At 34.8% G+C, this 26,033-nt stretch overlaps 1 protein-coding gene across 1 annotated transcript in view; it reads right to left on the bottom strand.

Moving 5' to 3' along the window:
- LOC149552335 (S-adenosyl-L-methionine-dependent methyltransferases superfamily protein) overlaps positions 1-25,322 on the bottom strand; it is a 177,915-nt gene extending 152,593 nt beyond the window's left edge. The window contains exons 1-2 of the mRNA XM_089787871.1: positions 25,165-25,322; positions 114-202 (exon numbers count right to left, since the gene is read on the bottom strand). Coding sequence (XP_089643997.1) covers positions 114-202; positions 25,165-25,311 — 236 coding nt within the window. The 5' untranslated portion in view covers positions 25,312-25,322. The remainder of the gene's footprint in view (positions 1-113; positions 203-25,164) is intronic.
- Positions 25,323-26,033: the final 711 nt, after the last annotated feature.

The following is a 26,033-nucleotide window of genomic DNA, read 5'->3' as shown; positions in this document are numbered from 1 at the left end:
CTCGTTCCACCCTCAACCAATCTATTACAGTTATACTAAATTCCAATCAGTCTACAAAAAAAGCAGTATAATAAACAAAACATAAAAGATAAACATGAACACAAAAGTCTCACCTAGAATTTATTCGAAAAGTTGCTGGAAGAGGCTTCTGAAGCATTGAAATAAATTCATCCCATTCATTTTCAGGTATAATGCCTTGCTCCTGTAGCAATAACAGTTTCAAAGATTAGCTTAATACATAATATAGGTTATACTTTTGGATAAACACATACCAGCATACATGTATAGAGAGCATCCATATGAAAATATAAGAGAGAGAGAGAACAAACCATTAAAAGGGATTAATGTGCTTTGATAAACAAATTTCAAATATCCAATAATTGAAAAGGTAAGAAATCTTTTGTTTATATGTAACAACTAAAGAAAATGGTTCATTTAGTTCCTAAAAATGTCCTTTTATTACTGAAAAGCATGATAATAGAACAAAGTTAACAAGAAGAGAATCATTTCCAGCTGTGCATCTTCGTTATTCACAGAATGACCAAACTGTCTTTAAATTATTTTTGTGAAATTATTGCCTTCTTTTGCAATAAAATATCACTTAAGTTTGAAAATTATCTGATCGAGCTATATTTAAATATTTGGTCTTCATTTTAGCACTTATATGCACTTCATAAGCCACCTAGATGGCTTATAAAATGTACAAGGTTTCGTTGTATGTTTATCTTGATGGGACTGCTCACAAAAACAATACATTACTTCCTAATTTTGTTACCAATTCACTCAGAAACCAAAATAGGTCTGAGTGCCCAATGAATATCAAAAGGGTCCTACATATCATACTCAGGTTCATCCAGGTACACTACAAAGCACACCCGAAGAAATCAAAGCTAAACCCAGTACCCTAAAACTTCTTTTTTATTCCTTTTCGTTCTTTTTTTGGCTTCATAAATTGATTGCTCTAACTAAAAAATTCAACCCCAACTCTTGAACACATTGAAATACAAAAGCAAACTTATTTTACCTCATTTTGAAAATAAGGGACAAATCAAATAGACATGCTGAACTTTCCATGTTGCTTGTCATTGTACAAATAGAATTGAAGATTGATGATTAAAGGTTACAAGGTTTCTATGGAGACACAATTAATGCTTACTGCTGATTTTATTATTTTAAATTTTTAATATTCAACACTAAATACCTATCAATGACATTTGAGTTTGAGAAATGATATTATAGTAGTATTTTAATTATTATGGTTGTTTTCTTAATCATATGCATGCTATTTGGTGCTCTGAACTCAATTACAGATTTTCAACTGCAAAATGTATATATTTACAATATTTATGCAGACGTACCAAAACAAGAGATTTTTTAATATTTAACAATATATATCTATCAATGACATTTGAATTTGAAAATTGATGTCATGGTAGTATTTTAATTAGTATGGTTGTTTTTTAATCATATGCATGCTATTTGGTGTTCTGAACTCAATTCCTGTTTTTTAACTGCAAAATGTACTTACAATATTTACACGGACATGCCAAAATAAACCCAATTTCAGAGATGTTCTGTCATAGCAACATACCCAAACCAAACTGGTATCTTAGATTTGTAACTATGGGATACAGAAAGCTTTGATTCAAATTTTCTGGGATTGTATTTTCGATGCATTAATTTCTGTTTGCTAAATGTCAAAGCACAAAGAACAGTCCCAGCAAAAAAATGATTTGATATCAGAGTAACAGCACTTGAAACCATAGTTTCCAAATTTAGCAATATCTTGCCTAACTTACAAGTAAATTTGCAGGCCCAATAAATTCTAAGCCAAGACCTGCAAAAGGCTTGCACATTTTTCAAGAGTTAATGAGACTTACCTACAACTTGCAAGTTTTCTCTGCAGACAGCTGCCAAAAAGAAAAATTATAGATCCTTGATAAAACAGAAAACCTGATTTTTTGTGATTTTCATCTTTAGTAATTATGATTGCAGTTGCATGAATTAACTGCCAAGCAATTATCTGGTATCAGTGGTTGGTAAAAACAATAAAGTAATAAAGAATGTCACACGCCATTAAGGTTCCTTCAGCTTCAAAGGCCTTAAACTGGGCCTCGAGGCAGATGCATGGTAACATAAAACATGGGAGATACAAACCCCAATCCCCGTGAGGGTGATACACCTTAACTCTGCTGGAGGCTGCCAACCTCTAACCCCTACTCAGTTTTAGGAAGAAAAAACACAAAAGTCATTTTGGCCTCCACTAAATGGAAAAGTTTGGTTTTTTCCCTTTGAACTAACAATAAGAGTGCAAACCCTTTTTTGGAAACTTTTAGTCTCCCAATTAAAACACGAGCAGTTAAACTTCATTTATAAATTATATTTTTTGTTTGCCGAGTGACTCCTGCTTCTGATTATTGTTACTATGATCAAAATAGACTTGTATGTTCTTTGAACTCATTCTTCATGTGTATCATGCACTATTTATGTTTGTTTTGCAAATTCAATATTTATGTAACTATGTTATTTGCAGTGTATTGAGTATGAATCATAATTTAGGCTGCTATGTTTTTGCCAAGTCCAAGTTTTTGGGCTGTGCTTGAAACACTTGACAAATATAGAGATATGAACAAATACATAACTCATGTAGGCTGGTGCATTTGATAACTTGTTGAGAAACAATAGCATGCCAAGATACAACCAACTTCAAACAAAAAATGCTTGGAACAGCAAAAGGCAGTATAGGAGTAATATCAGAGTCTCCAAAACAGATACAAAATGTGCATCCTTAAATGTGATTCGTTTGAAATGAGGATTGAGTTAGCAGAAAACCGTTTAAGGTTTAATCGTCTTGCAAATAGGACCTTCTAAAGGCTTCCCGCAGCAGTTATATCCTTTTTCAGGAAAGGCACATAAGTAGTCATGTGAGCAGAGTAGGCTTATAAAGAGTAGGTGGGTCTTAATTCCACTTCCAATTGTACTCCCCACAACTTGTACCAGGTGTAACATGCTTTTTGTTGGCTTGTGTGTTTGGTAAATAGCCTCAAAATATCTTTTTCTTTCTTTTCAGTGAGTTGCTCTGGGGCCTCCATACTACTGACATGAAAGTTAAACTTCTGGTCCTAACCAAGCAGGCAATCCTTTTCAGTTTTTGCACATGTTGAAGGATTTTAAGGTAGTAATGTTGCTGCCAAATGCAATCAACCAATAAAGCATAAGAATTTTCCCGAACCAGAAGTGGTCTTTTCCTCCAGCTACTTAGACACACCTAGGATGCTTCGAGTGATGATTTACAGAAGCTTTGATCAGAAAATTGTTCTCCTTAGGATCTTTAGTAGGATTTTCAAGATTTTTTCTGGGGTTCTACAGGTTAACGTGCAACCTGCTTGAACAAAAGGAGAGATTTAAGGGTGGTAAAGCATTTGAGCAACCTGTAGGTGAGAAAGGAAGGTGATGTAAGAGAGGTAAATGGGTGTATACCAGCAAGTTGTACATTTTGTTACACTACTTTGAACACGAGTATAGGGTAGGCTACAGCATAGCTGCAAAACTTGCCAAGTCCTTGCAAACTAATTTGTGAGGCAAGTCACTTGCCCAATAACTAAACAACGAGATTCTGTAAAACTTGCAATAATGTTTGCTTGAAAACTCCCCAGTAAATACACAAAAACACAAATTTTCCTTGAAAAACTCATCCAAATTAATAAATTTAGTTTTTTTTACTTTAGTTAAAAAAACATGATTTTAAGGCAATAGCCTATAGCACAATGGTATGTTGTGAGGTGGGAGGTCTTTGGTTCGACTCTACTTGGGCTTAAGAAATAATAATAATTAATTTCAACAAATAATAACAATAATTAATCTTGGCTTCGGCCCATTACCCATCAAAAAAAAATGATTTCAATTGATGATGATGTTCACTCTCTTTTCTCATTTTCTCTAAAAATTATTTGGGTTTTCCTCAAATCTACCACCTTGTGCAACTTACATCACTGCCCCTCAACTCCCAAACCCCCACTAGTTATTGAGCTCTTGTCATATAAACTCTAAACTTTATATCTATGATAATAATTAGTGAAATTAGTAACATATGTCATGCTGAAGAATATTTTTAATTTATGTATTTAAAAATGTTCAATATTGCTGAGTTATTGCCAAAAATATTCCCCAGATTTTTGGTGAACCCCAAGTTTTTAAAAGTTATGGGGCAGCCAAGTCATTGCCGAGTCCGAGTTTTTCATAAAGAATTGTGACTCTTTCAAAGGGTGTTGATTGTAAAAGGTTGTGACTCTCCCTCATGTTGAAAGATATGAAGAGAAGGTTTCATTTGAGGACGACATGCAAGGGAGATCAATCTGGGGAATAATATATTATTCTCAGAGGCATTAATAAAAAGTGGTGACTACTTCTAAGAAAGGTGGTGACCCTTTCACCAATAAAGGAGAATTCACTCCAAGCATTGAAGGATGACTATCAACCATTAATCCCTCAAGAAATCAAGCAAACAATCAATCAGCAAGATCAAGCAAACAATCATCAAATCCAAATCAACCATCACTTCATTTAGGATCAAGGAAACAAAAAATTTGGCAATCATATCTTTATTATATCGGTATTCATTCAACTATCATTCACCAATGTATCAAACCATATTTCATTACATCATCACTCATCGATTATCTAATAAACAATTATTGATTTTATTGTAGTTCTGGTCGGAATCCACAAGCCAACCTAGATATCACAAAGGTTGTGATCATTTATATTATTATGAGATGATATAATTATATTGTATATTACATAATTATTATGTCATATGATTCTATAATAATTATTATATCATATTAATAATATACTAATTGTGATAATATTATTATATTGATATATATAACTATAGATAATATTTGATATTATATATTTATATAAATTATTCAATATATAATTATATTAATGGTGTCTTGGTAAAAGGGCACCTCTTGCATATATTATAATGAGACAAGTGATCTCATTAAAGTATAAACATTATATTGAATTATAAATGCAAAAGAACAACATGGTATCAGAGCAGGTCATTTCGCTGCATATGTTGAAAAATAAATTTAAATTAATATTTTTTCCTAACTGGAGAATAATAATGGGCTATTTGACCATTCCATCTAATGCAGCATGGCATGGGGCTCCACAATAATTGTATTGCTTGTGTAGAGTCTAGCATGCAGACTCAAGCTTTGAAGCCATATGAACAAAAAAATATTATATATCACAACACAACTAGAATCAACTTCAGAAGATCATAATATTTGATTCAGATATGAGGTCAATTTCTCAGATGGCATGATAAAACTGCAGTAACGCAGGAGGAAGACGCAGCACCAATCAACGAATGTCTTATGTAAATGTCACGTCAGATCCAGACCAAATCATCGATCCCTACAACTTACGATTGAAGACAAACAAATACATACTAGTGTCAACTAAGAAGAGTCTTAGTCACCCAGCATGAAGATTCTTTGGCAACAGGTATAATACCAAATAAGGAGGCAATGGTTTGATTAGTTCATTTATGCGATATATGGTTTACCAAAAGCACAAGAAAGGAATTAAATCATTCAGACTTTATGGTAAACATTCCACTCAACATTATAAAAATCAAACATAGTAAATAAAGAGGAGCAACATATGAGGATAGAAGTGTACTCAATAAGGACTTAACTTGTCTCTACCAATTGAAAGACCAACAACTAAAAAATGAGGACATCATCAAACACACCAAGAGAAAATAAGGAAGAACAATTTGTGATACAAGAGCCAACTCATCATCAAGTGACTATAAGGAGAGAAACGCTTCTTGGAGTTGAGAAACATCATAAGGAACAAGATACATATTAGTGTTTCCTTCTTTCTCAGTATTGTGCAATTAGGGGAAGAAAACAAAAAGAATTAAGTTTAATCAACAACTTAGCATTGTCTCACACAGAGAGAAGAGGTTTGCATTAAATAAGACGAATATGGAACTGAAGGATTGCAATCATATCCAAGGGATGCCTTTTCCTTGTCGAAAGTTTACTCCATGATCTTTGGTGAGCATAAAATGAGTCGCATGGAACAAGAGGCCCACGTGTCAACGAATGATCAGGTCATGTTGGTGACTATGCCACCGCCATCGCCATTAGATACCCAATTTGCGTATTAGTTTTGGACTCAACATTGGATATTTGTGCTAATAGAAAGCAACATCCTACGCCATTCGACTATTTTGGGAAATATTAATTGGGTCAACTTTGAAGATCAGCAGGTATAATATATAGTTGAGGTTTCCACTTCATCCAATACAAATTGCATCCATATAGAAATCAATACAGGAGCTTTGGGATATTGATTGGAATCTATGGAGAACTACAATTTACTTATTGGCAAGCTACATCAGCATATACGATTGTATATATTCAAGATGATAGTGAAGTCATCAAAATTCCTTGAATAGGAGAATCAAGATGGAAGAGGCCTGTAAAAGGTCAGTATGCTCATATCACTCCATATGATCTCAAGTATAGCTGATCTAGAGTGTATACACGGTGATGTTTAAGTAGGATTGCAAGCACCTAACACAATTCTTGAGACTAGACGATAGGGCATCATCAAACATATGATAATAAAATATAATAATATTGATCACATGAATTGGGAATTCCTCTCTACCACTCTACACAATGGAATAGGAGAGCTGCACCTATATACATATTTATTGAAGCCGATTTGAAAGATAATGGTTGAGAGAGAGAGAGAGAGAGTTTATCTCTCTCAAAACATCAACAAATGATACTTGAAGATCAAGGCATCAAATAAAAAATAGAGATCAAGAATAAACAAATTAAAATAAAACAGCTCCCAAGTAAGAAAAATTACAATGATATCCAAGTAGTAGATAAGTATTCTCTCTTGAGTACTATGTTTTATATTTATTTTTTAGTCAGTCTCTTATCCACATCCCTACATGTATTTTAAGAGTCATTTGCCTTGTTAAGCTCTTGATCTTTCTTTGGTCCTTGAGGATTTTCTTGCAGGAAAAGAAGAATGGTGCATTGGAAATGACACCAAGGCATTTATGCAAGTCAAGACAAGATACCTTAGATGATAAGAAAGATATCTTAGACGATGAAAAAGATATCTTCCATGGCAATGACCATGTATGCTTTTGTGATAAAGGCAACAACTAGAGGATCTAGTTCAAGCTGACTACCACGAATCTTGGTCATATATATTTAGAGGGACTAGACCACATGAAGATGATTTCTCTATTAATCTAGAAAAGGTAGCAATCAGAGGACTATGAGTCATGAGATGAAGTTACATATGTGTAAGCTAGAAGGCCTTTATGTGGACATCTAGGTTGTGATATTCCTGGATAGATAGATACTTCTTGGATCGACAAGCATTCAAGAGAAGGGCTCGATGCACCTTGTATGCAAGTCATGTAGGTTGAAGAATAAAGACCTAATTTGTTGTCGTGAGGTTTTATTGGTGGCACATATCTGATCAGCTTCTTCAAAAAGGAAGAATTAACATTTAGAGGGAGTCTTAAAATTCATCACAAAGAACCTTGAACGAGGAGGTCAAAAGGTTGGTATCAGATTCATAGGGAGTCTAACATTGCATCAAAAGCAACCTAGGACGAGAATATCATAAAGTTGAAGCCATACCATCATGAAGATCTACTTAAAGAGTTCTTCTCTGTGATGGGAAGTCTAAGGTACAAGCCCTCTTTCTCTACCCTCTACGAGTAACCATGGTGAACGCCATATGATGACATCACATTGAGTGATTCTGTGATAAGCATTTATCTATGTTTCCATTCAAGGGAGCAGTCATGATGAACCCACCATTTGAGATGGTTCATGGTGGATGTCATGTGTGTGACATCATGATAAAACACATGAGAGGGTCTATGGTGATTTCCTTGTACCTGTGATATGATTATCTTTGTGAGGTGACGATCTCACAATGATAAGACACTTGTACACTGTAATCCTCATTGTGAGGTGACAATCTTAGAATGAAGATTTATTGATTTTTCATTTTGCTAAATATCTAATGTTCAATATCACATGAGGTGGAATCCGAAGAACATGACATAAATATTCAATATCACTTGAGGTGGTAACCAAAGAACATAACATAATGGTAGATATCTATTGTTCAATGTCACTTGAGGTGGTATCCGAGGAACTTAACATAATGGTGAATATCTATTGTTCAATATCACTTGAGGTGGTATCCGAGGAACTTAACATTATGGCATATATCTAATGTTCAATTTTCACATAAAGTGGTATCCGAAGAACATAACAGATATTTAATGTTCAATATCACATGAGGTGATATCCAAAGAACATGGCGTAATTATAGATATAAAATGTTCAATATCACAGAGTGTGATATCTGAGGAGCATGCCATAATGATAGATATCTAATGTTCATGACCACGTGAGGTGATATCCAAGAACATAATGTTCACTATCACATGAGGCAATATTCGAAGAACATAACATAATTATAGATATCTAACGTTCAATATCACATAGTGATATCCGAAAAACATGTCATAATGATATCTAATGTTCAATATCAATTAAAAGTGATATTCGAAAATGTAGTGTTCAATATCACATGAGGTGATATCCGAGAACATAAAATTCATTGTGACGTTTATGGTGAACCATAATGATGTAGTCATTATGATTCAACCTTATATGAAAGCCTCCCTAGCTAATAAGAGGGAATGTTGAAGGTTAGCTTCAAGAGGCTTACGTATATGATTCACAATGATGTCTCAAAGATTACAAAGTATTATTTGAGACATTATAAATTAATTAAAAATTTATTAATTTAATCAATTATTTTACTATGACTTATCCAATATCTCTCCATTATTAAAGAATCTATTTAATCTACCCATTTAAGGATAGTCATTGTAACACAACCTAAATGGATTATTACCTCACTAAGAGGGAGTGTTGATTTTATTGGAGTTGTAGTTGGAATCCACAAGCCAACCTAGCTATCACAAAGGTTGTGATTATTATATTATTATGAGATGATATAATTATATTGTATAATTACATTATATAATTATTATGTAGTCATAAAATATAATTATATTGTATAATTACATTATATAATTATGTTATATGACCATATAATAATTATTACATTATATTAACAATATAATAATTGTGATAATATTATTATATTGGTGAATATGATTATTTATAATATGTTGATATTATATATTTATATAATTTTATCAATGGTGTCCCTTGGTGAAAGTGCACCTCTTGCATATATTAGAATGAGATAAGTGATCTCATTAAGATATACACATTATATTGAATTAAAAATACGAAAGAACAACAACAATCATTTAAGCATCATTTGGCAATACCTCAAATCATACAACCAGGTTATATGAGACCTGATGTAAGAATTCCACATTAACGAAACAACAAACTTGTTATTAACAAGTATTGAAGTATGCATTGTGATGATGTTGTTTAACACATGATCTCTTCTGTATTTTGGTATAGTTACTAATGTGAAATGCTAATCAATCTAGATTCTTAATGTATTTATTAAAATTACTTATTTTCCTACAAAACAATTTGTAGAGGTTACTAAGGAAATACAAGTAGGGAAGGCAAAGACAGGTTCCTCTTCTAAGTATGCCTCCTCATGTTGGATGGACAAGGTTCCAGCCACTTGAGGACCGAGACGTGTTGTATCAGGCCTTTGAGCTTAGTTAAGGCGAATGTTCTAGAAACCCTACTACTATTATTGTTTTCTTTCGATCTCTATGATGCTTGGTTGTTAGAGATTTACTAAAGAATGGAAGCAATCATATGTGGGTTAATAAGGAGACATGAATAGGGAGGGCAGAGATGGGCTACCTTTCTAAGTAGACCACCCTATATTGGATGGATGAGATTCCTACCACATGTGGGCCAAGGAGTGTTGTATCACCCCCTTGGGCTTAGTTGTAACAAATGTTTTGGGCACCCTATTATGCTGTCCTCTTCAACCCCTACTATGGTTGATTATTGGAAATAAAAATATAATTAGATCCACATGAGTTTTGATAAAATTTATTTCCTTATTCAGTTTAAAGATTCAATAGGTATCATATATTTAATTATAGAATACTATTTGTACACAAATTTCAATGTGGAATTGTCACCTTGGGTCAGGAGTCAGGTATACCCAATTCAGGGACACTACATGTGTAGCCATTACCTTATTTTCAAAGGAAAATCGTAAGGTAGTTGGCATTGGAAAAGGGAAAATTATTTTAAATTAGTAAAGTTGTTAAAAATTAACTTTTAAATTTTTCCATCACAGCTTATATTTGATTATTTAAAACGGTACTTTCAATGAGAAGATATAGTTTGCAAGGGTTAAGGTGCTAAAACCTGGTCATAAAATGAGATATCCCACTCTAATCTAATTATATAATTTTCTGATTTTCATTTTTTTGCAGTTTTCTGATTTTACCTTTTATATATTTTGCAATTATTGAATGTAATGCAAAAAAACAAAAGAGGAAAAACAACTTCTATTTCCATAAGATCAAGAATTTAATTGCATTAATTTGCTATATTGAGCATACCCAGTTCACACGCCTAGCCAAGCAGTACATAGGAATGATGGAGGAAATATGGCTGCTGTAATAAATCTGTACAGCTGGGCTAGATCTTAAAGAATTTGCAAATTACTGTCACTAACCTGCCAAGAATCTCTTATCAAAATCTAACCTCTGAATTCCCCATGAAACTCACGCTAAACCCTCTATAGTGGTACAGCCTGCACTAGTAATGGTACAACTAGGGAAGTGAATGATAAGGCCTCCAATCAACTGAGACTTGCAATTGTTCATTACTTTCAAATCTGCTTCAAAAACACTGCCGCTCCTCTTGATTAATTCAATTAAGCTTTCCTGCAAACCCTAAAATGAGATCACCTAAGTTGCTGATTTGGGTTTGGGGACAGGTTCACATACGAGAACCCAGTTTGTGGATTCGCAAAATTTTATTTTCCCATGATGATTCGCATGGGTTCTTGTGTGTGTCTATATATATATATATATATATATATGAAAAATATACATAATTGTAAAACTAAATCATTTCATAGTATGAATCTATGATGCTTGATCATTGATCAATGCTATATCTCAAAGATAAACATTATGATTAAAAATTGAAATACTTGATCATTGGTCTATGTTCAAAAAAAGAATCACATTGAAATACTAAATTACAAAATGAAAATTTAATATACAGTTCGTTAAAGTTGGGAACATGATTCAATATTCATTAATTATGAAAGTGTTCATCAATCATCAAATGAATTATCAAAAACAAAAAAATTGGATCAAAATGAGACAGCAAATGAGAGATGAAATGTGTTTGTTTACTCTATACTAGTATAGATATCTTAAATAAATCTATCTACAGAAATGCCGATAGATATCCACAACAAAATAAATATAATTTAATTCACTACATCTAAAATTATTTATATTTCCTTTATCTCCATTTATTTAGTTCTTTACTAACTTAATATTTTTATTTTTATTTCTTAAAAAATGGATGATTTATATCTCCAAATATTATAATTTAAACAAATATTTTATGTCATCTATTAAATTAATTTTAAAAGTATATTCTATTTATAATAAGATTTAAACTTTTGACATGTAGATGGTTGTCAAATTTAACCTAGAAGAATAAAAGTTTACATTAACATGCTCACACTATCCCACTCCACCTATGCTGCCATTGTAGAATGCCTATCGGCATTAATAAGGGTTGTTTTAGGGTTTGAGAGACAAAAAAAAAAAAAAAAAAACATAAATTTTCATCAAGTTTGGCCCGCGGATCACTAGGGATCCACACAGATTCGCATGGTATTCCTCCAACTTTGTGTGGATTCTTGCATGATTCACTCTGAGTTTGGACAAGGTTGATATTTGACCATGTGGTTTTGTCTAGATCCACGGATCCAGACAGACCCACAGGAACAAATATGGACCCTATCTAAATTTGGGATGAATCAATTCGTGAATCCAAATTGGACTAGAACCCAATTCCAATTCAAGATTTTCTAGCACAAAGGTGGTAATGTAGGAGCTCACCAAATAAGCACACTAGAGAGATCTTTCACTCCCATGGATATCCATTCTAGTGAAGTATTTCTTCTCCAAAAGCTTATGTATCAAACTCTTGCTTTAGCTCCCAAGCCAAACTCTCCAAAATCATTTTTTCCCTGAACATTGGAAATGGTGCACAAATTACCTTTTAATTCTTGCACCAACCACAAAGCAAACTACCACTGGAAGAGAATTCTTTTGGGTTTGACGCAATTTCTAGATGAGATTAAACACATGAAACTAGAAGAATTTTGTTCGTTGATCTCTAAATCCAAGAGTTTTTGTCCTTGAATCAGTAGATGAGTTATGCTGAATGTAATCATTCTCATGAGGCCTGAAACTTTTTGAAAGGATGGAATGAATGCCGCTAGATTGGGTGGCTTCTATTTGTTTGTTGGCATGCTTCTGACTGTAGAAGCATGGCCCAAGTGTCATACTGAACATTTAAAGTCAATATGTCATTGATATTACTTAATCAAGTATCAAATATCATGATGCTAGTGTACTACTATCAAATTTCCCAAGTAGCCACCCTTCATTTGTAAATAAATCATATAGCTTGAGAACCACTCACCAAAATGACAGAGATGGAGCATTAACATAGCTAGCTGACTCAAACTTGAATCCAATGATTGGATGCATGACGTAATTATGTTCGTGTAAGCTAGATTAAAGCCGCTAAGAATTAGGAATAAGTTCTCCATGGAAGATAAAGCACTATGAAAAGCTGACTCATAACCAAATCCTAGTTTTGTCTGTGTTAGCCATTTGAAAGCCCCTACTAAATAGAAATAAGTTTTCCCTAGGGAACCTATGATCTCCCAGAGCATGAATAATGTCAAGAGTATTTGTCCTATCCTCGCTGGTATATACTTCTTTAGCAATCAACCCTTGTAGTCCCACATTTGTTGACTCAATTAGAAGGGCACATTACATGTGAGTAGAATACTTTTGGACAAACTTTTAAAAACATCCATTGCACTCTAAATCTGCACTGGAAGCAATGACAACAAAAGGAGTACTATAGACACAAAGCATATATATTGGTTGCAAGTGCTCAAGGATATGCAAACTTGTTTATTATAATTGACAATTTAAAACCCATGTCAATTTTAGGTCATTTTGGCAATTTATTGCACCTTTTTATTTTTATTTTATCACCTGCACATGGGAGTCCACCTAGGAAAATTGTTAAGTGAATTTATAAAGTCATTTTATTATTTTATTACAAAGTAACTTTATAATTTATTCATAAAGTCAATTTATAATAGAGTAGCAATAATTTACTTCTATACAAAATCAAAGTCAACCTCCTATTAACTTTAATATTTAAATATTCATTCATAATCCTTCCTAGCAAATAAAACTGACAACGGATGCTAATCATATGGCCCACCAGTGATGCCTAAAAATAGTAGTAACTCCTAAAATATAGGGAATTGGCTCTAAACTCCTTAAATGCAACAAGTGATCCCCTACAAGGTTCGCTTGTCCCTAGACAGATTTCCTATCCACTTTGTTGGTCTACAAGAACTACTAATGATAGACTAACATTGCTATAAGCCTATAAATAGGAAGTGCTTAGGAATGGGACATTACAATCCACCCTCCCTAAGAAAGTTGCCCTCAAGCATTGCCAACTCATAATGTTGTAATTTTTCTCACTCTCCCCCGCAACATCCTCTGACAACAAATCCTTCCACTTCACCAAGCACTCCATAATAATTCTCCTACTTAATCTACACTATTTGGTGTCAATAATAGCCTCAAGGATGAGAATCAATTTCCCCTCTTCATCTACGGGAGGTAAAAATGTGGAGGAAACCAATTTGTGTCCTAATGCCTTCTTGAGGTGTTACACATGAAATACATTGTGCACCCGGCTCTCTATCGGCAAATTCAACTTATAAGCCACCTCTCCAATCTTCTTGGAGATTCTTAATGGTCCATATTATCATGACTTCAACTTCTCAACTCCCATATTCTTGAATGTGGACTAACGATATGGCTACAACATCAAATGCATCATGTCATCCACCTCAAATGAATGCTCAACCCTTTGCTGGTTGGTATTGCTTCTACTAATTTTGTACCCTGAATACTTTCCTTCAAAGACCTCACCATGTCCAAACTCTCCTAAAATGGGTCCCTGATACTAGGCACTCTACTATCCCAAGCAACAAACAAAGAAACTCGATGTCTCATACCCATAGAGGGCCATAAAAGATGGCATTTGTAAAGACATGATAAATTGTGTCATAGCAGTACTCACACAAATGCATCCACTTAACCCATGCCTTCAACTGCCCTAAAATGTAATTCTAGAGATATCTTTCAACCCACTTATTAACAATCCCTATCTACCATCCATTTGCAGTCAATAGCTCACACTCAAAGTAACATTTGTCGCACTAAGTCTAAATAAGTCCTACTAGAGGTGGCTCATATATTTGTTGTTTCAATCACTCATATGCTCCCTAACAATATGTGAAGCCAAAATATCTCTATAAAGAATAAATCAACGATCGATGTTGTTGTGTATGCGATTGAAATCGGAAAACAATGAGAAAACTCTGTGAACCTATGAACCATAACATAGATACAGTCTATGTCCTAGGCCTTAGGCAAGCCCGTAATAAAATCAATGGAAATACAATCCTCTCACCTGTCAGATTTTGTTGTGGGTAGAGGATTTTATCCTCTCACTTGTTGGATCCCACACTATCGAGAGTATTTTATCCTCTCACTTGTTCGACCCCGCAGTCCAAAGAGGAATTTATCCCCTTGGACGGCCAAATTCCGCTGCATTTTTTTTATTGCTTGAGCCCTAAACAAATGACATCGAGTTTGGAGGGAGTGCGTGTGATTTTTTTGAAATATATCTTGAACCCCTAATTTGAGCCAGCCTATATAGGTGATGGAAATTAATGCAGCTAAATTTTGATTGGCCCGACTAAATGCCAAGTCGGACTCTTGCTAAGGATTATTTAATTTTTTTCCCACCTATATAAGGAGCATACCAGGGTTTATTTCAACTCCAAGCCAAAATATTACCTCCACTCATGACTTGCAAACCTTGTCAGTGTTTAAGTGCATTTTTTATTTTCTAAAAGCTCGGAAGCAAGTATTGCAGCATTATTCAAACTTGATACGAAGGGGTGGTGAGGATTAATTGTGTGTTAATTCCAAAGTGAATGAAATAATTTTTTCAATTGAGTGAAATATTTTTCATTTGAGTGAAATAATTATCTTTTGAGTGAGCTAGTTTTTTACATTTGAATGAAGTATTTTTCATTTGAGTGAAAAAAATCATTTGAGTTAAAATAATCTTCATTTGGAGGGAGGTTGAAATAATTTCCTTTGAGGGAGGAATAAATTAACTTTTTTGGGGGCCATTTAAATTGAACCAAGTATTAAGGAGCAAAATGATGTGTCGTGATATTTTTTTCAATCCTAATTTTCTCTCTTTTTAATCAAAATATTATCAAAGGAGATTAAGGTTGAAGTTAGGTGATAAATTAAATTTAAGGTGATTAAAATTTTATTGGAACTCTTTATTTTATTTTTATTTTAAAAGCTAGTGGATTATAATTTAAAAAATGAATTTTACATATTTAATAATAAAAATGAAGCATTAGAACTTTTTGATTTCTTTTTAACCAGAATAAATTTATTAAGTTCTTTTCAAAACTAATGTGATAAAATTCACTAAAATATAAAGAACAACCCTAGCTTTTCAATTCGAGTTCAAATCCTAATCAAAAAATATATATTCTAAAAGACTGATGGAAAACATTGTCATGGCAGGCACAAAGCAACAAGATGACATGTGTCTGGGGTACTGATGTGGCAAAGTGACGTGGCATACAAATTGAGGCAATGAGGTGGATTGAGGTGACACATGTTAGGCCATCGCACAATCACGATGACGTGGCAAGGTGATGACTAGGCATGTGACGAGCTGACACGTAGTAGATGAGCGGTCCCATCACACAATCACGATGACATGGCAAGGTGATGACTAGGCATGCAACATGCCGACACGTAGTAGATGAGTGGTCATCGCTTAGTCACCACGAAAAGTTTGTCAAAAGATAACCAAAGTGATAAAGCAACCCAATGAAACTGCGACAAGTGGCAGTAGGCCCAGAAGTGATGTGACAGATCTGTGGACCAATCGAAACATGCCACATGGCACCTAGATGGCAGTAGTTGGAGCAATAGTTGGGGGCTCGAAGAAGGCAAAGCAAGCTTAAATCAAGAGAGATACAGAGGAAATGGGGTTGAAATCACTTTTCACTCCCAAACATAAGAAGATCGTAGATACGAACTTGGGACCCATTGATATGGTTCAAATGAGGCAAAGGATGACAAAGGAAACAAATTCAAGGATAGCAAAGTTGATGGTGACAAATGGGGTAGTTAATGTTGCCATTTCCCTCTGAGCATGCAATGCCCTCAATAAGTCCTCAAGTGTGCAAAACATTACAATGCTCAAAAGAAGACAGTGGAGTGTGAAGGAGAGGAAAGCCTATAACTTCCCTTTCAATAAGGGCTATCCAATGGGCATTTGATATACCACCTCATGAAGGAGGAATCTACATCACTAAAGAGGAGGCAGAAAAAGTATTATAAGGATCAGGTAGATGCATGTGTAAAGAAGATGAACAATGAGTGGATGGTTGAGTCATGAAATCACTACTCTAAGATCCTAAAGTTGGACAACTTAACTATATCAGATTTCAAACAAGATATTGGCGACCTTATTGTCATGCTAAATAGGGTGATGGGAGAGCCACCGGGTGGTGTTTTTCAGCCTTGGATGTTTCACTTCATAGACAAGATTATCTCAAGGGAAGTAATGTTTGCATGGGCCAAAATCACATTGATCATCAATTGAGATCGCCAATGGAAACTAAGAACTCAAAGGATGTCAAAGGTGCAAATGGTAAGGTGTGTCCTTCCTTGGAAGAAGCTAGGATTGTATGAATCGAGGCGGAATTTTGATCCCATAAGGAAGATCAAGAATGCATACGAAAAAAGAAACATCCACATCCCACACCTAGAGGATTATTGGGCCAATGCAAATGATGATTTTGAGGTAAGGAAGATTAACCTTTTCAAGGTAGACAATAGATGAGATTAGAAGGTATAAATGGGCGACAATTCCAAATCAGTTAGAAGATAATGGCAAGGTAGTTAGAGGTGACCTCAATACCACCACAAACCATGAACTAGAAGCAATCGATTAGGAGAAGGAAAAAGATATTAGCTTGGAAACCTTGATGATCCCTGTTTTTCTCCACACTCAATAGTGGTTGGATAGAAAGATCACAGAGTTGACAAAAAGGGAAATGTGTTTAACATATGATAAGATGAAGGATGTTGAGGAGATTGTGGAGGAGGAATCATTCGGATATCCTCAAGCATCTAGTGGGAAGCAAATGGAACCTACCAAGACGAGGAAGAATATTACAGAGGTCCCACCAAAGGAAGCTCCAAAAGAAAAAGGAATCAGAGTTGAGGAGACACAAATAAAGTGATAGAAGCAGACACCTCCCCCATCCAAAGAAAGTACCACATCATGATAGGGAAAAACTATGCAGTCCAAAGGGAAGGAAGTACATCAAGAGATCTCTTTCTGAATCAAAATATAGTATAAGTGAGATTTCTCCAAGTTGTTCACCTTCCAATACCCCTGACTTAGAAGGAGGGCTCTTCCCTACAAATGATGATTGACATTGAGAATTCTCCTCAAGATGGACATATCCTACCTCCCAATGAGGGACCTAGTGAAAGTGTAGCGATCCTCCAGGTCCAAATTCAAAAGGAAAAGGAGATCCAACCTGTTCTTGTAAGAGCTATTAACCAATAAATCATAGGGAGGGATTTATTTATGTCACCAAAAACAGAGACTAAAGCAAGTGTTGGATTCAAAGCGAGTGTTAAAGATTACAGATTAACTAATTATACTCTGGAATATCAGACCAAAGATACTGATATCTTGGCAGCATTCTAAGTCACTCCTCAACTTGGAGACATGAGAAGAGGACGCAACACCAAATTGGTTATGAGCTACCTTGCAGGATGAGCAGAACATTGTGGAAACAAGATCAATCGATAACATTGATGATCTTATTCAATTAGAAGAGGACAAGATTCAACCAGCTGAGAAAATGGCAAGGGTGATTAAAGATAACTTTGTGTGAGCAAACCAAAGAACGATATGCAACTCAAGGATTACGAGATAGTGGAGCATAATTTGGGAACCGCTACAAAAGAAATAGAGTATGAGGAGACCAAAGAGGTTATCGAGGCCATGAAAAGGAGAGTGGATAGAGAAAACACAAAGAAGAACAAGTACAAGGAGGAAAATCAAAGGTGGGTAGCTTATTACAGGAATGCCCTGTCATAACCCCATATGGACATATGACTAATATAAATACCCTCATAATATGTGTAATTTTATACATAAAAATGTCTTTAATTCATCTACACTTGTAAATATTACCCAATGACAATATTGAATGTATTTCTAACAATATTATCTGAATAATAATATCTTTAATTAATAAATGAATATCTTAATATAAATAAATGTAAACATCAATAATATTAAATTAATAACATTCAAAAGATGATTATTGATTACGATGTACTATATAACCTTTTTATTTAAGGTGGCAATAATGTCGCACCCCCTTGATTATTTGCCACGAGCCACATATGAAAGTGGGGACAACTTATTAGTAAGGAATAATAAGTGTGAAGGAAAAATGCAACCAATACCCAAAGAGGTGAATGCTAACGAACACCTACCAATAATCGAAGGGAATATTGAAGCAAAAGTTTTAAACATAGACAAAACATTTCTTCAAATCGAACTCACACAAAACAAACACAACACGGACTGGATTGATGGTTATAGGTGAAAAGGAGATTCGCATGCAAAGAAAAGCATTGCAAGTTCAAAAGTTAGCCACATGGATGGGATATCGGTAATCGTGTTGAGGAATAGGAGATATTAAAGATAATCAATTTAAGCGCTAAGATATACCGAGTGTCGATTAGGGGTTTCGAGTGTCGAGCTCATTAAGGTGAAGTTATATGGTGTATTATTTAAGCTTCTTTTCATATTATTATAATTAATTATTTAACTTCTTTACATTACTTATATATTAATAGATATATGGTAGGTATTAAATAAATATGAAAACATATACATTATTAATCATGATATTTAAAGGTAATATTTAAGGATGACATTCACTAATATGAGATTTGATAAATTGACCTTATTAAATGTTAGGGATTGATTGATATGTTGCAAGATAGCAATGTAATTTCCGATGAATCTAATTATGTAATTAAAACTCCATGGTGCCAGTGTAGGAACTATGCTCATCTCTATATGAATGGCTATGTGCCATTGTAGAGTTTAAGGACGTTTGTATAAGAATAGTTAAATGGAATCTCATAGTGTCAGTGTGAGTGGTTAGTCGATACTTGTATGAATGGCTATCTTGCCAATGTAAGAGATTAGTATGACCTCGTATGAATGGCTAAGATGAGTGATGTATAAAATCTCACAGTGTCAGTGCAGAAGGTGAGATCCTTGTACGAATGGCTATCATGCTAGTGTGAGAGCTAGTACAACCCTGTATAATGGCCAGATGAGAATTAGATAATGGCCATAATACTCCGATGATGTCAACATAAGCAAATGTGAACCTTAAGGAGTGCACTCTAGAGAAGATAGTCAAATAACTAAGGGTTAGAGAACCCAATCTACAGACGTCTTTAAGGTTGGGGTTAGGATAGAGGATAGAATAATATATTTAGTCTTGTTATTGTTTAATTCTAACATTCATTTTGCAGGAAATAATTGTCCAAATCCAGCCCTACTAAAGGAGACATTACATGCCCACAAACTAATTCAGCAAATAGAGCACACAATTACACCACCACTCACTCTTGAGAGGGGAGACATTGATAGTATGGAGAGTGCGAGGATCACACTTCAAGAGACTCGGTTCTGGGTAGAAGAAGCTATACATGAAGGATTAACATTCCTCCCAAGGTTAGTGGAGCAATTTCAGGCACTCATGGCACTCAAAGATAGATTTCATGCTTTTATTAGTCTTCAGTATGAATTTCAGCCTATCAAAGAAAAGATTATACCTCAACTACAGGCTATGATGGATACTACTGAGGCGACTATTAGTGAAAGGGAAGGTGACCAAGGCAAGAGAGATAGCAAACATAAAGGCATGGCACTTTACTTTGACTTACAAGTTGGAGGTTTTGGAGAAGACAAGGGATGATACTACTCATCTTGGTATTTTAGTCAACAACATAATTACAAATCTCACGTACCATCACGGTTGTGTTTAATTTGAGCGGATCAAAAAGAAAGTGTGAACATAGACATTTTGAGTGAAACGTTGAGATATTTTAGTGGTGGAGAGAATGATATCATAAGGAGGGAGACCTTGGAATGCCTCTAATCTTTGAAGGCTCTCATGATTTCAGTGGAGGACCATACAGCGGATTGGGAGAGCACATGGTAGCAGCAAGGAATAAAATGGATATAGAAGAGAGGAAAATTCGCTACAAACCACACCTCCAATGAATGAAGTCAGCAACGTGTTGTCAAGATTCATCAAATTGGCAAAGAGGGGAAAAGATAAAGGGATATCATTTTGGATAATTATTTTATTTAAGCCCATGTGGCGGCTATTTTCTCATTGGCTAGTTGTCTAGGTCTTTGATTCTAAGTGGCCTCATACTTGCGGCATCTTTTGATTGGTTGCTACTTTCATGGAATTTCGCTATTGGTCTGTTTTGAGATACTTGAATCTCATTGATTGATAGGATGGCAACCCTAGTTAGGGTTTGTAGAATTCAAATTGGGCCATTGATTCCAATTTAATCTTGGTCATTCATTGTATTTGAGCTCCCTATATAAGGGCTGCTCCTCTCATTTGTAAACAAGAGATGTCTATTTAGTTTAGTTGAATGAAAGTAGTTGTGGCTGTCTATTTGCATGACTCGAACGAATCATGGCCACTAGCTCCTTACAGGTTGTAAGGGTGTCTTGCGTGGTAAGCCGATGTGTATTAGTACTTCACGTCAATTGGTATTGAATCTTAAATTTGTATCCATTTGATGGGATTGAAGAGGAGATGTCAATATGAAAAACATTCGAGTACACCTTAGAAGTTTTCACTAGGTGAGTCGAGTTGCTGATTAAGCTCCATCTAGTAGAGTCCAAGTCAATCACAAGTCCTTGCATTCAATCTTAGGAATAAAGGTAATAGTCAAGTTTAAGTAGGTTAGGAAGACAAGTGTTGAAAACTAAAAAGCAACATTTTTATTGAACATTGAGAAGCCATATAATTAGAAGTGGGTTGTCAAATCTTGAGAAATAGTGCAAGTCCCTAAGTGTTTACCAGTATATCACATCATTTCACTGAGTGAGCATCTACGGTTAATGGAATCTTGAAGTCCTTTCATGATCTTACGTTGCAAGTTTAGCATGAGAGATGACTTTATTCAAGAAGATTGGGTATTTAATGCTTCATTGTAGAGCATTGAGTATTTGATTCTGTATGTTGTAGTGGAAGAAACTTGCATCAACAATTACATCAGACTGTTATAAAAAAAAAGGCATTTTATAATCAAAAAAATACACCAACAAATAGAATGAAGCTTCCTGACAACAAGCAATGCATTTGCAAGATCTTCGGCTCAAAATAAATGCTCTAATACCATATTCATATTAGTTGAGCAAATCCATAGATGATTACACCATGGTCACAGATATAAAATGCAAATCAACATTGTTTGGGACAGTTTGTTAACTTATCTCTCCTTCCAAAGAACTTGTGTTAACATTTTCAATGTTCATTCTTTACCGAATTAAAAGAAGCAATATTATACATGAATTTTCCCATTCATAAACAGCAGTTGCTCATATCGTTAAAACTTAATAGCAGAAATTTATGATAGTGAAAGTGGTTGCATGTTCATTGTTTGGTCTAATCCATTAACTGAAAACTCCCAAAAAGAAAAATGGGGTGCTCTTACACCATCTGAACTAGAAGTGTTATCGCTCCTGTAAGGAAATGCTTTTATGTATTCTATCATGAATTCTTTAGCCATGTAAGCATTGGATGATCATTGTTTCATACGGTTTTATAAACAGAGATTCTAGGAGCTTGTGACCAAAGAAAGAAGTACCAAGTGTAACATAGAGGTGTCTTTAGTTCCAAGCAAAAAATGCTACAATATTCAAGGGGTGGGGAAAGCATGCTGAGGAGGTGGTGTAGGAATACAATTGAAATGAAGAAAAATAGTTGAAAAACTCAACACAGAAATCAAAGATGACAAAAAAAGAGTGGATTGGTAGAGGTAGTGGGATGGGGAGTTACAATATGAAGCCTCGATCTCTTTGGATGACCCAAAATACAAGATCCAATAAAGCTAGGAAACATTAGAAATTTCATAGGATGCACATTTCATTCCATTCTCGGTCAATTTGAACTGAAATTACTAGATAAGCTCTTTCATACCTTGGGAAAAAACTTTCTTTCTAGGGAATCCTATTGAGTAGCTACCTTTGCCGAAATCTCACCTATCATATTGCTACTCTGGAATTATTGACGCTCCACAATATAGCTTTCTAGATTATTTAACATTTGATGGATCTCCTAAATTGTATGATCTATTAATCATTCTATTAAATGCTTCAAGATGTACATAGTAGCATTCAGCTTGAAAGAAGTGCAAGCCTATATAAGAGAAAAAGCAAAGACTGAATACTAATGCTAATCAAATTGTTCAACAGATCCTAAGTGCAGGGCCTAAGGCTCTATTTATACAAGCTCTAGAGAAATTGGAGCACAAAATCATGCAACATGTTAAGCATGATTTGTGGTAAACTACAGTGCTTATAGGCGACAATAAAATTCAAAATATATTATGCAGATGATCTGTCAAAGCTCTAAAAGTCACTAAAATGCAACATTCCATTCTTATGTTGTTACCAGTAAAACTTAGAGATATTGTATTGCTAGCTATGCAAGCCATCTTCTTCATCCGTAGCTTTGTTCCCCACCTTTGTCTAATGATTACTTTGATAAACATACAGAGTATCTTCCTCAACCTCTGTTTACCTTCCAGGTGATCTGCATTCATTCAAGATCATCAAATGGCTATTTTTCTGCTGTCATTATCTGTATTAAGCTTGTTCGGTAACTTTTTGCTTAGTCTGAAGAAAGTGATTCCAAAAGAAGACATCTTTTAAAGCCAACAATGTGGGCGCACTTTTGTTATGTGTCCATTAGCAAAACTTTGACATTCTTTCAAGTCAGACATGTTTGAAAATCTACGACCGAATGTTATGCATGAAGCACAGTCAGAATGGGAATTGGCATTCCTTAGTTTTATTCTCCTTAGTAACTTGCTAACCATTGGATGCACCTCTTTCTTTCAATCAATGTTAAATGTAAGAATTGTAATCCATCTGAACCAAAATTGAGGAAAAGTTTCTAATATTGTGACATGCCAACAAGGAAAGGTGATCAATTATAGGCAAAAGATTTTTGGAAGCTTCATCTTAAATCATCTCAACTCCTGATCAAGCAAACTATTACAAAGAGCTATAGACAATGCAGAGCAAGCAAGCTATTACTAAGAGCTATACGCGATACAGCAACACCTCGCTAAATTAAACAATGTTAGATTTTCAGGTTACATCTCTGTTTATGCACTGTACAGTGGTCAAATACAATTATACAAATGACCAAAAAATTTTTAAAAGTTATAAGTAATAAAGAGAAGAAAACAGGAAACCATGGCTTTATTGTAGCTATGAGAAATGCACTCTGAACGCTGTTCCGAGCCTCCTTGAAGGTGATTCAATCCTCGGCATCTACTTGTGGCTAATGATAACTCTACAGCCTATTGATATGAAAATCCCTGAGCGAAGGCAATTATTACTCCATTGAGACCTCGAGCTCTGTTAATAACATTATGCCTTTCACCTATGTCTTGAACATTCAAGATCAGAGGTCAACCATGAAATGCAAAGTGATCAGTCTTCTTTGCCCATCTTACTTCCCGAATTCCTCGTTTATTGTCTTCTCATTATTTCTGTAAAAGAGCAATACAGTTGGCGATCATTGGGTTCACCTATTGGGCCAATGTGACCAGGCCTCTTTAGCACTTTTGTCCATGTCGGTCTTATTTACAAAGCCAAAAAACAGGCCACAACAGAAAATCTACTGAATACAATAGCAGTCATCAAAACGTCGTTTGGAAAAGAGAAGAGCAAATCCTAAACCTGCTTGGCTTCCAAAGTATTTGTTTCAGCTTCTTTGCTCGAATAAATCAGGTAGGCCTTGACCTTCTCTCTTTATCTTGCAAAGTCGTCAGTGTGGCTAAAGAAAGTAGAAAGGCCTTCAATGGCGTTGATTATCATGTCCCTTTATGCTTGATATACTTCTTTAATTGTCAAATAAGACACTTTTTTTTCCCTCTTGCTTGAGCTTAGTTTATATCATCTCGAATGCAAAAACGCCTGTATGGTATAAACTTTGATGGACAGGAGCCAAGCTGCTTCAAGATTGCCTAATGCAACATAGGAGATGCGGTTATGCGCTACTTAATTATAAAATGTATATTTTCGGGCTATAGATTCCTAGTCAGGATACATAAAATATCCTTAGTGGCAATAGTATCAAAGTACAACACACACTATCAGAACGCTTGAGTTTGACTTAACTCTATGGAGATTAATGCGAAGATAAATCATCAATTGTTTATCGAAGCACAAAACATACACTCTTTAGCTTGTCGAGATGCGGCATAAATATGATACTGTGCATCCTATCAAAAACTATTTACAGATAAGGATACACACAGGTGTTTAAGCATCAAGTGTTTAGAAAGGAGGTGACCTTGTAGTACTGGTCGAAATCCAAATTGTGAGAGACGAAGGGCTCCCATGACTGTGAAGGCCGTGGCTTCTTCCAAACATCCTCTCGGGCTCCTCCTCCTTGTCGGAAATGCCGCCTCTGCGTGCGCCCCCGTTTGTTTCCTCCCATCGCTTTACAACATTACGCAACAGAATTGCTCTCTCGCTTAGATGCTTCTCCTCGAACGTTTTTGGCGCTTTAATTAAGGTTTAGGGTATTAGCAGAATACAGTATTATAACTTTGTAGGAATCATGTCCTACATTAAAATTGCGGCCAAAAAGCTGACCCCATCAAAAAAAAATTGCCCAGCCAAAAAGAACCATTCACAGCTAATGTAAAAAAAAAAATCAAAGACTCACTCATCATCCATTAACTAATAAAATATTACATTTAGTTTAATAGCAAATTCAGCATAACATTAGTCAATAGTGGCATGTTGTGATGGTTAAGTTGTTGCATTGTTATCCTTGTCATCAAGGTTCAAATCTAATGGGGATGAAGACCCTCGTTTGTGGCCTCACTGGTTCATAACTCCAGGTCAAAACGTTTACTCCTTTTTTACAAAAATTCAGCATAACATTAAGGTATTGATCTGCAATTTCACATCTTTAAAATACACAAAGAATGTTCAGAGTTATATCATAATGGTGATGATTAATCATATTGACACATCATAAAGTTATGATAGATATATACAAAACTAATTACCACATAGGGCCAAGTTGTTGGTCCAAACATTCATCGGCTACAATGAAATACATTTACATTAGATTCTAGTACATTGTCCTTATATACAATTAAATAAAACAGCGCATCTCAAGGATGAAAATATATTAAAAGCTAAGTTTAT

The sequence above is a fragment of the Cupressus sempervirens genome, chromosome 6 (assembly GCF_028749045.1).
Source record: "Cupressus sempervirens isolate cs-2001-9-10 chromosome 6, ASM2874904v1, whole genome shotgun sequence".
Classification (NCBI taxonomy): Eukaryota; Viridiplantae; Streptophyta; class Pinopsida; order Cupressales; family Cupressaceae; genus Cupressus; species Cupressus sempervirens.
This window is presented reverse-complemented; position numbering and strand designations above follow the sequence as displayed.